Source organism: Cephus cinctus, unplaced genomic scaffold, assembly GCF_000341935.2.
Source record: "Cephus cinctus unplaced genomic scaffold, Ccin1 Ccin1_scaffold1333, whole genome shotgun sequence".
Classification (NCBI taxonomy): Eukaryota; Metazoa; Arthropoda; class Insecta; order Hymenoptera; family Cephidae; genus Cephus; species Cephus cinctus.
The window spans coordinates 567,706-583,479 of record NW_014333751.1 but is presented as its reverse complement, the minus strand read 5'-3'; the positions used below and the strand labels follow the sequence as shown (position 1 = coordinate 583,479).

Sequence of the window (15,774 nt, the reverse complement as noted above, 5' to 3'; positions counted from 1 at the left end):
TTCGTTAAATGTCATTTTAAAGGTGCGCCATTTTGATAGCGATAGTTCCACGTCATTCGCATACAAAAAATTGTCACAGCTTTACTTTGTCATATTTCCCATATGAATTTAAGAGAATATTATATTTTCAAACACCCCTTGATGAGGTGGGCATTCCTACTGGTACCTAATGTACATACGCGAACGTAATAATAAGAATACATAAGTTACATTGGACCACGTGCATTCATTGAATTCACTTCGAGTATCTGATCGGAAAAAATACTTAATCTTTGTACTACCAGGTTGGTTATACGTTCTCGACCTTCGTGTTACAAAGCTTTTACAGCTACCCATGATAATCGAGGACGGGGAGTGGAGTTTTGATTTCGATTCGAGAGTACTTTAGTCCCATAGTTCGATAAGTCTAGTGGTAAGGAAGGTTTTTTAATAAGTATACCCTGTGACATATATATGCCTTAGCAAAGTATAGACTATAACGGCGGCATAGGGGCTTTCCAATCCTGGCACTAGGTAATCGCATAAGCTGCCGGCTGGAGAGGATGAGCACAGGATCGGTGGTGCTGGGCAGGTAAACATATTACTGGAATACTGGACACTTTAACCCCAGGATAATCTCTTCGTAAGAATTAAAGCCCTTCCCACCTCTGTGCGTTGTTTCAGCGTCCTTTACACTCAGCCTATACGTCCCGGAATATACAGCGCGTAGTGCATTCCGCCATGCGCGCCACCCATCTTGCTTAATTCATATTCTGCGATTGCTGTACGGCTCCCCCAGCAGTAAGTCTCTTCAACGCGTCGCCAAGTAATCTGCAGAGATTATTTTTCTTCTTGACTATTTTCACTTCGTCTCCTTTTCCCGACTGTCAAGTCGACGAACGCAGCAGCGGGGGACGTTTTGAAATGCCGCGAAAGAACACTCCCGAGTATCTCATATTCTCTCTCATCCCGTTCACTGCTCATACCCACCATCGAATACCGAGGGTTGTGTATTAATAAAGTAAAATTCACTAGTCGGACTGTGCCTATAAATTATGTACCTCCCATGCATTGGTAACGTTCTGATATCCAACATTGTATTACGATGAAAGACAGTGCCAGGGTTGACATTCGGGTACAGTAACAAAGGCGCACTTCATCGACAAGTAACATCTACTCTTTGAGAAGCAAGAAACGTACAATTTCGCCTTTAATCAAGAAATTTGTTTGTTAAACGAAGATTGTACAATTCAAAGTGACTTCGTAAGCCAACGCATTAAGAGTCGTCCATCACAGTTTTCAGCTGGCATACTTGCACCGTGGTATAATTAGAGCTACCTACCAGTATACAATAAGAACAATTCCCTTGCCCGCTAAATAGTATTTCTCGACGTTATTTGAATAGAGGCCAGCGTGGTTTAGTGAGGTACGCCAGACGCGGCTATACCAGTGAAGCCCGTAATGAAGCTGGAGACAAGTTTCTCGATAGCAGGTTATTACGCCGAAGGGGTGGGACCCGTCTAGTTCCTTTCTATCGCGCTTTTCTACCCCCTCTGGACTATCATAATAATAATTCTGTTTGTAACAATGCAATGTACGATAGCACACCAGCTACCATAGTCCTCTAATATTCAACCGGCTTCCTTGATGTATACTATAGCGAAGCTTCAAAACTACAGAGCTTTTCAATGTTACTAAACTTTTGTTTCATTATAGTTTATCTTTATAATAATCATTCTTCTCTCAGTCATTCTGATATCGCCAGAAGATACTGCTTCTTTGACGGGAATAAGTTTGGTACCTGTTCGTATCTATGCCGTTGCCTTTACAACGTTTCCATTAAATTTCTTGGCAGACATGTGGTTGCTTCTATATCCGAACATGTCGCGCATTTCCACCACGAGTATTTCACTTCCTTTGAACTTTATTCACTATAGTAACCTTCCTGAGACGCGGTACAAGCGATTACGATAGATAACTCTGTGAATGGCGTGGTTCCGCGTCTAGGCGAATGCTTGTATGGTATGTAACATGTGAGCACGTATATCGTGTTAAAAGTAGTACACAACGTTAACGTTAAGTGAGGAAAGCGTGCTGTAGCACAATGTCTGACATCCTCTTTTCACGTATACGAGTATCAAAATTTCAAATGATAACTTCATGCGGGATATTCAGACAGCAAATGGGTGACGAGATTACGCGTGTATTTTGTTTTTCCCGCTAGATGGCGACTATGCATAGCATTATGGGAATAATGACTTGAGACTAGACAGCGTTGGATAATGGGCTTTTCCTCGTTTTTGGCCTCGGAATATAATCGCGTAAATCCTTGCTTAATCGTTACTGGGTATAAAGCGACATAAACGAGGGATGCGAGACTGCAGTTTAGGGGGATGGCTAATATCGTTGCGCGTAATAACCCTCGTTAGGTGATAACCAAACTTACTTCATGGGTTTCCCGGTTACATATCGCGTAACATAGTTAACGCACTCAATGTCCAAAACGACTATCTTGTTGTTGTTGTCAAGTGTTTTACAATTTTTTTAAAATCAAGATCTATTGTCTTGCTAGCGGATTCAAACCAAGGATTGCTATTTTGAAAAAAAAAAAAAAACTACAACAGGTATACTCCGCTTTTAATTTTTTTTTCAAAGCGACCCATGATTACCGTTGCTGACCGTCGATCGTTTCAAAATGCTCGAGATTGCGAAGTTTTTACGACTGGCGACACATTGTGGCAATGCAGGACAATAAAAGTTGAAGCAGTTCTGGATATTAGACTGTTATACAGAAACTGCGGAAAGTCAACCGCCATTAAAGACCCAGAGTGTACTTTGTACCGGAACTCCCAACGAAACGATAACCGTGTATAAAAGTGAATAAAGAAGATTCATTAAATAATAGAGACTTATCGATACTTAAATTTTTCCTCGCGAACAATGAGTCACGTTATGTCCAGTTAAAATTTTCGAATGATTCATTTCCCTTTAAAGTTTCTAAATATTCCAAAAGTCATGTCCCCAATATAATTTGATGTACCGTCATTAAGAGGCTGCGTCCAGATGAATTCAAAGAATTTTACCAAGGGAGAATACCTATGACCCTTACACTATATCATCCTCCTATAGTACAACAGGACGGTATTACTCTTGATATTACTTCGGCCAGTTCACACTCACCCTTGCGTTTTCTCCCTGGAGACCATTTCAAGGTGGATGCCACTGACATTCTCATAAAGTCATCCCAGTCGCTGAGCTAACTAGAGACATTCAGTTGCTAAGTAAGACCAGGCTCGAGATCTCAGAGAGAAGTTTCCTCAGTAGAACTTCATATTATTCCACGTTCTCGCATCACCATTTTCCACCGAGTTACGTAATCAAGGCATCCCCCAATAGCAGCCATGGTTTCAATGTTGACTGAATGCTTCAGAGCCAGGTACAGGCCTTTAAGTGTAATGAAGCTCAACCGCACCTGCTGGTTAAGGCAGATTCTATTATCTAATAATGGTACAATTCATATAACTTATAGATACATGGTTCAATGGTTCATTGTTGGTTTGTACAATCACTGGATAAACTCGTATCGTAGAGAGTAGCCCACTTTCCAAGTTTTCCGGGAATTACCATACGCGCTGTACCGGTCGATGAATATCTAAACGAGTTTCGGTAAGCCGCGCGAAACCGTAGGAAACTTTCGGAGCACTGTTTGCGGAAAGTGCTCCGTTAATCTCGAGGGTTCCGTATAGTATATCGGTAAATGAGAAGAATAGAGTTGTAGTCTGCTGGTATAAATTTAAGGACAAAGCGGAAGCGTCGAGGTTTTCGTGAATCGACGACTTTAACGAAAGGATCTTCAATAATTTCCATTATAATTAAACCCGAAGATAGGTATTATAAAGATTGTATTTTTTTTTTTGTAACAAACATCCCATTGTCACTTCCGTAAGTATGCGCTAGGTATGAAGTAAACCTGCATAAAGTTTCGAACGACATGGCGAACGTTCAAGCAACGTAAATTGTAGTCACAGAAGTGGTTAAGCATCCTGAATGGAATTGAGTCTCTATTGCAAATACCTAGGCGAGAACAGGATCGGAACAATGAGCTTGCGACTTGGAGAAAGTGCGCACAGAACAACGTCTAGGACTTTCATGGTGTATTCCGTATTCAGTCTTCTTAGTATATGGTTTCTACTTCGAAAGTCTTCTCCTCGCGAGTATAACCTGGGAATCAGAATATTTACAGGGACGATCTTTTAAAAAGTTTTAAATTCAAAAGGGGGCTCATCGCGACAAACGGAAACAGAAACGGGCGGGAAGGGGAGGGGTCGCACGGTGTGGAAGAAGCTCCGGCGGGAGTCGGACATTGCTCAAAACTTGTGGCCATTACGCGGAGTGGCGGTTCATCCTGGCCGTATGAACGTGGAAAGAAGGAAACCGGGAGGCATTGCCGGCAGAATGTCCTGAACAACCCCAAAAGTTTCTACCCTCTCAGAATGGAAGGAAGCTTCTGAGGGAAATCCGGTCTACTTTTGTATTTCGTCATCGATCCGCTGCTATTGCTGTGTCTGTGGTAAGGTTGGCTCTCTGCTCTCTGCTTTCTACTCTCTCTCTCTCTCTCTCTACTTCGCTTTCTCTCGATCCACTCTTGTCTTCTATAGGAGCCTCTTTCTCCGCATATCCACTATGAGGACCGTCCAAGCCGCATGAAATTGACACTGAGCGAAAAGAGACTCGAGAGCCTAGAACGGAAGTGCTGGGAAATGAATAACGAGCAGAGTGAAAATTTATACCTTGCGCGGTATAAGTCATATCTCAACTATGGTGATTCTTAACCATGACGGGTGGTTTTCATCGGTTGAGAAGGGGCCTCAATCGATGACTCGGGCGTTACGTTGCCGTTACGTTACGTAGCTACCCGCCAATTTGCCCAGGTTTTGGGTTCTGAATGACCCAAGTTTCACGTTAAGGACCAAAGAACCAGGAGCCTCGAGAATGAGCGTGTGGAAGTAACGGGCAGAACCCAGGGAAATTTATGCTTCCTGTGTAAGTTTTCTCGCCTCCTTGCTATTGTCCATACTGGAGCGCCTGGGTGTACCTAACCTTAATTGTTACGTCACTCTAGGCGTTAATTCTGTATACAGATGGAAAGCTTGAAAGCTCGACACCCACTAGGGCTGAGCTCAGTAGGGACAGGAGAGAGTAACTGAAAATTTATATCTAAATTTTCTCTCAATTTTCCTCCTGCTCACCACTCTCACTTTCACTTTCATTCTCCTCTCTTAGCCTTGGGTGTCACTTTTCCAGCATTATATGCGTATACATTTTATATTCAGAGAACCTAAAGCAGTGTAGTTTGCTCGTGACACTCTTCTCGGGTGTACGTCGGCACTGTGAGATGTTTCTTGCAATGCTTCTAGCACTTCTTACTCGTGCACGTCATAAAGAGCACTACATGTGCGGAACGGTTCGTTACTTTGGCCCGGAGATACGGAGGAAGTGGGACAGGAAAAAAAGGTCTTATCCTTATTTTTCTCTTACTAAAAAGAGAGTTGAATGTCTCTAAGTAGTAGAATGACGAAAGAACAAAAAAAAGCATAAGGTCAGCCCCTTGTCGACTCTCTGACCGAATTCACAAGGATCCACCTTGAAGGAAGCCGAGAGCTTACGAACAGCGATACCTAAATATCAAGAAAATCTTCTCGAGGATCCTTCTTGCCAGCAGCAGACCACGCACGACTTCCCACAACGTCGTTTCCTCCGAGTTGCGTAACAGGTTGCGCACCCTGGTATGGGGAATCTGCGACAAGCGTTCTAGCATTATCCCGGTGCCGACGAAAAAAAAAATCTCGTTCCGTCAAATTAGAAAAGTTATCGTCCGGAAAATTTGATAGGATCTCCAGTGCTAACTCGTGTTGCGTATCAATGAGGTAATTTCCAAAAGAATATCAAGTACCTCGATATAAAGTTGTACCTATACGCAGCACGCGAATGACTCTCGACTTTTAAAGTAATTAACAAGCTTTCATATCTGTTATTCAATTTTTTAGTGCTTTTTACGATACCAGCGTATTGCTTTGTAAAGTGTAACTTTTCACCGGAACGGCTATACGGCCGCGTTTGCACGAGCACGTTTATCGCCAACTTGAAAGAAAATAATCTTCCTTTAACGACTTGGCCGCACACTCGCCGGTAGCGTTCTAACGTTATGTTTTGTTGTTAACGTTATGTTTTGTTGCGTCGTGAACTTTTACTGTGTAATCGAGGAAAACTTCAAGTCGCAATAGCTGCATGCCGCTTCGGGCTCCCATGCACAGGACTATTATGGTCGTGTGTGGGCACGGGACGTTTAAAAGTTGCACCGTGGAAAATTACACTTATACGAAGTCACTTACCATTGTACCGGCATGGCCCCCGTGCCTCTGAAAGCACAGTATAAACATGGCATGCAGCTGAATGCTGGAAATTTTCACGAGACGAACGCATTGCGGTTTTAATGAATGTTTTTACGTCAACGGCCAGCAATTAAGGAAGGCGTAACCGCAGGGTGACGACGGCAAACAGAACGAGAGATAAAAACACGTCGCGTCGGTACCATCCAAGACGTGTGTTACACGTCAGTTATGTGATTCGCGTATAAGTAGAAAATTTAATCAGACGCAGATATGTCTCGAATAATAAAGAGATCTACGAAACTACCTAACCTAACCTTCGTTACGTTACGCGTAACCTAGCTTGACGCTAGTGCTAAGCAGTACAGCCATTACACGCCACGTGTTAAAAGTACATGAATACCTTTTACACGTAACTCGTTGCAGTTTAGATACGAGTATCCCTTATGGTGGTATGCGACGCCTTTGGACCGTTATTGGCTGAAGAGGGAAACAGGTGAGCTCAGAATTAACGAGTTTGTTCAGTTTTTTACATGGGAAATAAAACGTATTTTCTAAAAGACTCGTAATTTCACTTTGTCACAGAGATTCCATTAGATTTACGAGAAGCTACTGAACCGAGGAAGCCAGTGTATTTTTTTTTACTTTTTTTTTTGTTATCGTATGGTAAATTATGGATAGTACAGAGGAGTTGGATGTCGGGAATGTAGCTGCTCCCATGCTTCCACGGACATCCCTCTATAGATTTTTCCTCTCGATATCATTGACAAATATGACGTTTGACTGTATCCAGTGCTCGCCCACCGTGGAACGAAATTTTCACATACTGTAACTTTATATATAGAATTTAATATCATCGGATACAAATATTTATTTGGATCTAGTAGCTACATTTTGTTTTTCACTTTTGAATTTTTATATTACTCGACAGTACCTATAGGTTTTGCCACAGCCCGTGGAAGTCCTGTTTCTATGGAAACTACCATGTTCAGGATCCATTTGTTCCATTACGCTCCGCTCGTTACTCTCGTGTTCTCGGTTTTAAAATCACGGCGGTCAGGAACACGAGACTGAGAAGTTTTATGTTCCGTTACGTGCCTGCAGTGATGCCATGTTTTGCTATTTTATTATAATCGCGTAAATGTAAATACTTAATAATACCGAATAATGCCGAAACACAGATTTGCCCCATATTTATTTATTTGTAACGAGACTACTATAAACTATTTGTAGAATTCTATATGATTAGATAAATATTTTTTTCAGAATTTTCAAATATTTTTAATTAGCGTGTAGAAATATTATCGGATACAGAAAATCTATACACGTCAATCTTGTTACAGTAGCTGCACAGGTGCAAACTGCATGAACAATCTCAAAAAATCCATGCAGATTTACGGTCGCTTCGGATGATATTATATTTACACGTAAAGTGCAGCTCTTAATTCCAATGTGACGGATGTTCGTTGAAACGAGTTACGATAGTAAAAAGGATTTACGAGGAGATCATTACGATCGAAGAGTAGGGAAGATCCCGGATGTTTCATATTTTCCTGGAAATTCGTGAAACGATCCAGCATAAGATTAAGGACGTTAGATCCGTACGTTTTGATTTAAATTAATAGCTGTTTTGGAATTTCCTGAATTTTCCATGTTACAATGGTCGATATCCAGAGCCAAGTGCTCGACTGATTTATAAAGGATGGGTGACAGGGCCTGACTGAGATCGAGACAGCGTAATCAGTTGAGTCGGATTCCGAGTCTCCCTATTTTAAGGGGTTGCTGTTGCGAGAATGTAAGGGATTCAAACCCCTTAAGTAGGTAACTAGACCATCAATCTTCGTGCTCACCTCGCGGGAACGCATCTCCCAGGATGTTCCCAATATTTCTACTCATCGCGACCAAGTGCTACGAATTATTCGGATAGCAGACACATCGTATACACAGCCCGAAGCTATCATAGGTTTTTCATTCCTGAAGAGGCCATAACGTTACACGACTTTACGACGTCAAAATAAGGAAGGATGTAAAGAATGAATGTAATACCCGGCTGTTACGGGAGATGCACTTACAGCCCTTCTCTCATTCGACAGATGGGGATGATCGCGACGTACTCCTCGAATAAGTCAATTTCCATTCACATGCCGATTTTATTGCACACTTCGCAGCAGACGTAAAATATCGTGAGATCATTTTTCAATTTTCATTTCACTCAAGCGTTTCTTTTTCTAATTTCAAAGTAATTTTCTGAAATAGAAAAAAAAAATTTTTAATAAAAAAAAACAAGATCAGTCAACAAGTCAATATGATAATTTGTTCAAAAATTCAATGAAATTAGCATTATGCGGATTTACTTATTCCTGCGGAATACCAGTAGTTCTCGATTCGTGCTGACGTTTACAAGATGCGACACGGAAATACGTCGAAATTTCCACATACGAATTGCATGTAGCGTAATGTGTCAAAATGAAGACGTGCAGATCGAACGAGACAGGATGTTAGTTCTAGATGGGGGCAAAGGAGGGTGAATACGCATGGCAGTGTAGGCGATATTGTTATATATGTTATATATGTACTATATATAGGTAAAGGTGAAGGTGTAGGTACATATATATATAGGTATAGTAAGAGAGGAGTTATCAATCAGGATGACAGCGATACAGAAGAGCGGCGGGCCGCATTAGTCTCCGCCGTCCGGATTCATTCACGCTGCCAATCACTGCGAAACTTCAAGTCCCGCGGGATCCCCTCGCCGCTCAGCCCCTATCCGGAATTCTCAAAGAACCACCGGAGTCCGTAACTCCGAATCAGACGGCTGGATGCAGGGTGAGGGATGCTCGTCGCATTCACCCGCCATTAAACAGCTAAGTGGCGAACACATATATCGTCTTAGGGCTCTTTCCAACGGCGTGACAATTTCCGAGCAATTCGCGACTCTCTTACGCTGCCTATACATATCAATCTCGACTCGCGAACTGCCAGGATCGCATTTGGGAATCGGGGGGATGAAATGATCTTTTTTAAATCTGTACAATGACTTATGGAATATAATATAACGTAAGACAAATTCCTTGCACCCCTGGTTCAATTTTTACGTCTTGTTATAGTTATATAGCTTTTGTTTCTTATTGCTCCACAAATCACTGCATAACGATGTTACTGTGCTATGACTACAACTTTTTATCGAATATCTTCCGCGAGCATGATTTTCCAGTACTTTCCCTCGTGCGGGATTCAGTTTTAGAGTAGGGGATCAACTTATGTAAAAAGTAGGTAACATTTAATTTCACTGCAGAGGGGAAACACGACTTTTTCGAGGAGTAATTTATATGAATATTCAGAGGATTTAGGGTAGCTGCATATACATACATATATATATATATATATGTATGTGTATAAACATATTATTTAAGAATTTGTAATATTAACCTATTCCTACTTCAATGCATGCACTACGTTATTACCATCTTGGCGCCTTTAGTACCACGAGTAACTTTAAACGGTTTGTTAGTGAGTCCAATGTCAGTTTAAAATTCTTTGCATGGAAACGAGCACCGAGTATACGTATACATATATGTATACGTATAAGAATACGTTCGAGAGACTTTAATACCCTACAATTATCCAGCAATTTATAATACAGCTGGAGAAACCGGTGCTTAGAAAATGGCTTACGTTAATCGAGATAGATATTATTCTCGCGTTGAAATTAATCTGTTAAATGCACCTCCTCGGTCATTCTGATAATTGCATAAACAATATATAATTTACTCGACGGAACCAAAGTACTTGCACACTTAGAATCGTCAGTCGATTCGTGAAATTTAAGTAACTGCACAGCTGTCAATCCATATAATATTTGTTAGAAAAATATTTGCGACAATAAAACGAACTAAATAGTGGCATCAATTAATCAGGTATCATTACGTCAGATATCGATTTTCCTATTCACGTCATCGGTCCCTGCATTCGTCCAATGATGGTTTTATAATTTTTCTGCGTGTACGACAGATATATAGCTATATTCTCAAAGTCAATACTGGAGCTTTCGCATCCGAAAAATACCAGCAGGCCAGTATCGGCTAAATGCAATTCCAATTAATTTAACTATTTTGCGGAATTTCCAACTCGCTGAAATCTAGACGGGCAGATACAAAACTTTCGCTCTTCCTATCTCTTTCTCTCTCCTCTCTGTCGAATTGAAAGCTGCATGTATATGTATGTATATCTGTCTTCCTGATATTTTTCCATTGGACAAGAGTCCACAATATTTCCTGAAACTATTGAAAAATTCACGGCCTTCGTATATGCTTCATTTAACACGGGACCGTCTGTCGTGTCAATCCCAAGAGTTGTTCCTGCGCCACTGTATCTTTCGCATTGTTGTCTTATTTTTTTCTATTAAATGAAAAATGAAAAAAGTATCCCACAAAGATACAACGTGAAAACGATTCCTAATCGCTTCCTTTTCAGGTCACAGCCACATTTCTTCATACGACCCAAACATACGTAAGCTTTCTGTCTGATTAAAATTGTTCTAAAAAACTGTTCAAAAGGGAAAAGCATTGCCCTGAAAATAATGTCGTAACTACTCTCACGTTAAAATATATAGCATCGACATGCTCTGAATGTATCATACATATGGCAGAGTCTCATGCGGTGTGGCCGAGTTTCTTTGTGGATCGCGTCAGCAAGCAGCCAAAGTCGACAAAGACAGCGTAAAATTTTGTGTCGCTACCCTAAGCTTGCAGAGAGTAAGTTGTCAAGGAGAAAGACATACGAAAAAAGGAAAAAAGAAAGAAAGAAAAAATACAAAAAGAAATAAATTTGTCAACATTGACTTCACTCACTTTTCCATCTGGGCTGCATACTTTGATCCCCGCTAGCGAGATGATAAGAAGAACGGAGGTGGACCGATCGCTGTACTGAAACAAGACAAATTTCATCATACAGGATGACTCGATGAATGCGGATGTGCAGTGTAGATAACGAGTATCTAAATAACAGTGTCGTAATAAGGCAAGATGCAAGTGAACGATGCATGTAAATTTACTTATAGTATTAAAATTCTTATTATAATTTTTTGGTACCGTAAGTTTACCCTCGTAGCTAATTGGCTATAAAAGTGTGAAATTTAAGAGCCAACTGCGATAGTCACGCCGAGTAACTAGATGGGAATTAATTAAGCGGTAGAAAGGTTCAATGTACATTCAAGGTAGGTAGGTACATATAGGTGGACGTTCAAGATGAGTATTTACAGTACGTAATTTAGTTCCATTTTCCGCGACTGAGAAATTTGAATCACGTCTATGCTTTCTGGTGATCATGGACTAGGTGAAGATTAAACGATTATCCGGTATCCCTGTAAGTCAATTGAACGTACTCGTTTAATGGCCTTTAACGGGATATCGTCGGTTAGCCATTGTGCATTAAACGTATAACGGAAATCCATTAAGATATTGCTCTGTAACGCCTTAATTGGCTTGCCGAGTGGGAAATGCACCTGCCTAGCAATACCATGACCTCTGACCTGTAACGCTAAAAGCTCGTGACACGTAAAATTTGAACGTCCACGGATTTATTTGTTGATGACAGTAATCTTTATGGATTTGAAACCAAAATGAAACGTATCCTCAATTTCTTTTTTTTGGACGTACGACAGAGTGCATGTAAAAATGTTTATATAGATTTATTCATTTTAACGTAAAATTTCATATTTTTTCTTCTGCCATTCGTTAGGATGTTCCGGAATGAAAAATAAAGCCGTGTAATTTTTTGTTTTCCTACTTCCTCCTTTCGTCTAAATCCACCCCTGACACGGGGCGAACATAAGAGATGCGAGCGGCAAGCGATTGCTTAATTCTGGGTTTGAGAAGTTGGCAATGCAAACGGCAAATTAGGGTAGAATTTGGAATGGCGGGTGGCTTCAGAAGAATTCCTGATTCCACGGAGTCGCATTGTCTTAATACTCGCTGAGGTGGGTAGCGAGGGTCGTGAATCTATAGAGTGAACGACTGTCGAGTAAAAGAGGAAAAAAGAGATAAAAAGAGATTGTAGCAATAATTACTATAACGGAAGGGGATGGTTTCGCGATGAAGAATGCCTGAACACAATGTAATGCTACTACTCTATAGGGTGATCGCTGTCACGTTTCCAAGACAACATCGTAATTCCAATATACCCATAATACAATTCTCAAATGATTTACTCACCCCCTTCAACAAAAACGTCACTTTCCCCTATCTCAAGTAACACTTAGTTACCACGTTAATAAAATAAAACTTTGCGAATATCGTACAGAGTGCTTTCAACTTTTCATTAATAGTACACCGTTGTCCAATCTGCATGGTATTAATGAGAAAAATATCCCACAAAGTATTTACCTTATTCCCCACATATCCCACATAATTTATGTTTCACACTTCGGGCAAAAAATCAGGGAAACAGTACTAAGCAAAAAGAAACCATGAAATACAAAAAAAAATAATTACGATAGTTTATAATATGACGAAAGAAAAGTAAGCTGCTTTCGGGACACCCGTTAGCTCGGTACCTTTGTTCAGCGAGGGTGATTAAAAAGTTGCTGAGTGAGAAGGGAGCAGCGGAGGAGAGAAAAACGTGGGATAACCCGTTGGTGGTGAATATATATAGTCATCGTGTACAACCATTAAGGGCATCGGGTACACCCCGAATGGCGAATGCCGAATAGCAAATGGCGAATGGGCTCTTGGCGTGATCACCCGACATTCTACCGTACTATTTCTATCTTTCTTTCCCAACAACCGCATCTCTTTCATCTCCACAAGAGGCGACTCTATCGTCATTTCACCTCCTTTCTTTACGATGCACTCCATTTCGACGTCTTCCTTCCTCTATAGGGTACTGCTGAGCACACTCGCTTTATTTTATTTCTCAACCCTTCACCGATACTACCAAGTGTCTCACCCTTATTTGCATAAACGTCACTCGGTCAATTAAGTTTAAACATCGGTATACTAACTTGCATCAAAACTATACTAGATCGCGGTACAAAGCATCACGTCCTACGAATTTATTGTGCAGTCCCTTGCGGTCACGGGGTGTATTCTTATAAATTGTTGAGTCATTCAGGGGGCTGGTTAACTACGGACCATAACATAACACTGATCTACGTTACTGAATTATTCAGAACGTTTACGAGCGGATCATTCAACGTGCAATCAAACGTATCCGACTCAGCGCTTCAAATTTTACTGTTCACATTAAATGTATATATATATTTTATTTTCAATAGCTTGTGTATATATATATATATAAACTATTCACGCTGCCATACGCATACTGTTTTATTCGCCTCGGTTTGCTGCTCGTTTCATGGAAAATATAACGAGACATCAGTGAGTCATCCCGCAGCAAAATATAGTACTGCTCGCTTCTGGCGAGCGGGAATATTAGGGGATGGAAAAGCGAGGGTTTGTCCTCGTCAACGAGCACGATAACTCATCCCCCCCCCCACCCCCCGCTGGTCCGATTATGAATTTATTAATTTATTACACGATCCTCGTGCCTATACGAATGTCACTCGTAGCTCCAAAGTTGAGATTAGGGGTGCATGATAAGTCATCACGCCGAACTGGATCGATTCCACCTCAAACGATACGTCTGGTTTTTCAATCTTATACCGTGGTTGATAAATTATCTAATATTAATGAAAAGTTCAAAGTTCAAACTTATGTCTCTGAACGTCATTGATCCGATAATCTTTTTCGATTCACTACCGACAGATTAAGCTGACATAATTTCAGAAGCATTAACGGGGATCCAGTGATCCGGCAACTGCAGAAACAGATTCTACGGTCATTTGCGGCGAGGGCTCAGCGGTGAGTAGTACGAAACCACTGCAAGTTCCTGGGAGCTTTGAAAGCTTTGAAAAGGCCATTATAGACGGGCGCCGTTTGCTTTATCAGCGCACTGTGCTCCGACGGGCAATTACGACGCGCTGGAAATACATGCACACACGTGGATACATGTCTATGCTTTCCCGTACATAGATTTCACGAAATGCATTGTAAATGGCTTGGCCCCAAGGGGATCTCAGTGAAGAACTGCAAGCGCAAAAGGCATAACGAATAAATTTCTCTCTCGTTATGACGAATGCCTGCATTTTTCTACGCCCGGTAAAAGCCGACTCGTGCTTTGCTACTTGTGCACGTGTATTTATGAGCGCATGGAAAAGTTTGTGTTTTTCGATGCAACCGTAGCGCCAACTTTTCCGAGTCTGCGGTGGATATCACGTACGCGTGAATCATTCTGGTTCCTGCTTAGGACTTTGTACATTTTCGTATAAGAGGATTGACGACACTGTTAGCAGCTAATGGCTGCTTCCTTTTTTACCTTACACGGTGCTCGTGTATCGCACATGCTTGGTTGGCCGAACGTACGCGACTAATGCAGGCTAAAATAAAACTTTGGTATTTTCAAGATTAAAGCAAAGTCGCGAATTTTTTTTTTTTTTTTTATTGAATACGCGCATGCGCGAGGTAACCCTTTGAGCGGGAAGATGAACGTCGTGGGAGCGTAACTAAAAATTACTTCGAGATACAAGGAGACGTCATCGCTCTTACAGGCGACGTTGGACGTTGCAGTTGCAACTGCATTAACATTTTATTGCCACGATATATTTGAATGCATCAATGGACGAAGGCCTTGGCGTTTGATTGTAGCCTGTGTATAGTTTCTTGAAAATCTACAGGAATTTCTATGCAGATGCTGTTAGAGTCTTTAAAAAATAATACGCGTTTCTATATGCGTAGTCGCGTTGACGCAAAGAACCCTATCGCGTTTTAGTTTTCTTTTTTTTTTTTTTTTTTTTTTTTTTTTTTTTTTTTTTTTTTTTTTTTTTTTTTTTTTCCTTAAAGATTCTGCAGTCTCCGCGTGGAGTAGGTCATAAATTTGCAGTCTTTGTTTCTGACAGTATACAAACTGTAGATAATACGAACCTTACACCTGTTTACCGTTCAGCATTCGCTTGGCATTTTTCTTTATGGAACAAGACATCGTCCCTATGGAGGATTCATATAAATGCCATCGCCCTGACGATACCCGAGAGTTTTCATCGCGTAATGAGGGTACTGAACGTATCCTGAAAGCGTTTTCAAATTTTCAAACCCGACCAAAAGCACACAGGCATCGTCTCTAGAACCACATCGTTTTGTTCGGTTGAGTAAAAAAGCTGCGGTTTTATCCTGATAGAGAGAACATTTTTTTCTAAAAGTCTTTATTCCCAAGACATTTTTTTCATACGTGACTGGCCTTTCTGAGATTGTGTTTAAGATCGATACAAGCGTCAAATCAGGTACCATGAACCAAGATGTTGGAAATGTTTGATCCCATGAAATATGCAGAGAGCCAGAAACCTAAACGGGGG

At 41.0% G+C, this 15,774-nt stretch overlaps 1 protein-coding gene across 11 annotated transcripts in view; it reads right to left on the bottom strand.

Moving 5' to 3' along the window:
- The window catches only part of LOC107272961 (tensin-1), a 132,771-nt gene that overhangs the window by 49,443 nt on the left and 67,554 nt on the right, over nucleotides 1–15,774 (bottom strand). For 9 of the 11 annotated variants that reach the window (XM_025090241.1, XM_025090245.1, XM_015750673.2 and 6 more), the window contains one exon: nucleotides 11,219–11,293. In XM_025090241.1, coding sequence (XP_024946009.1) covers nucleotides 11,219–11,293 — 75 coding nt within the window. The remainder of the gene's footprint in view (nucleotides 1–11,218; nucleotides 11,294–15,774) is intronic. The other 2 variants (XM_025090244.1, XM_015750679.2) reach the window with 1 other exon arrangement.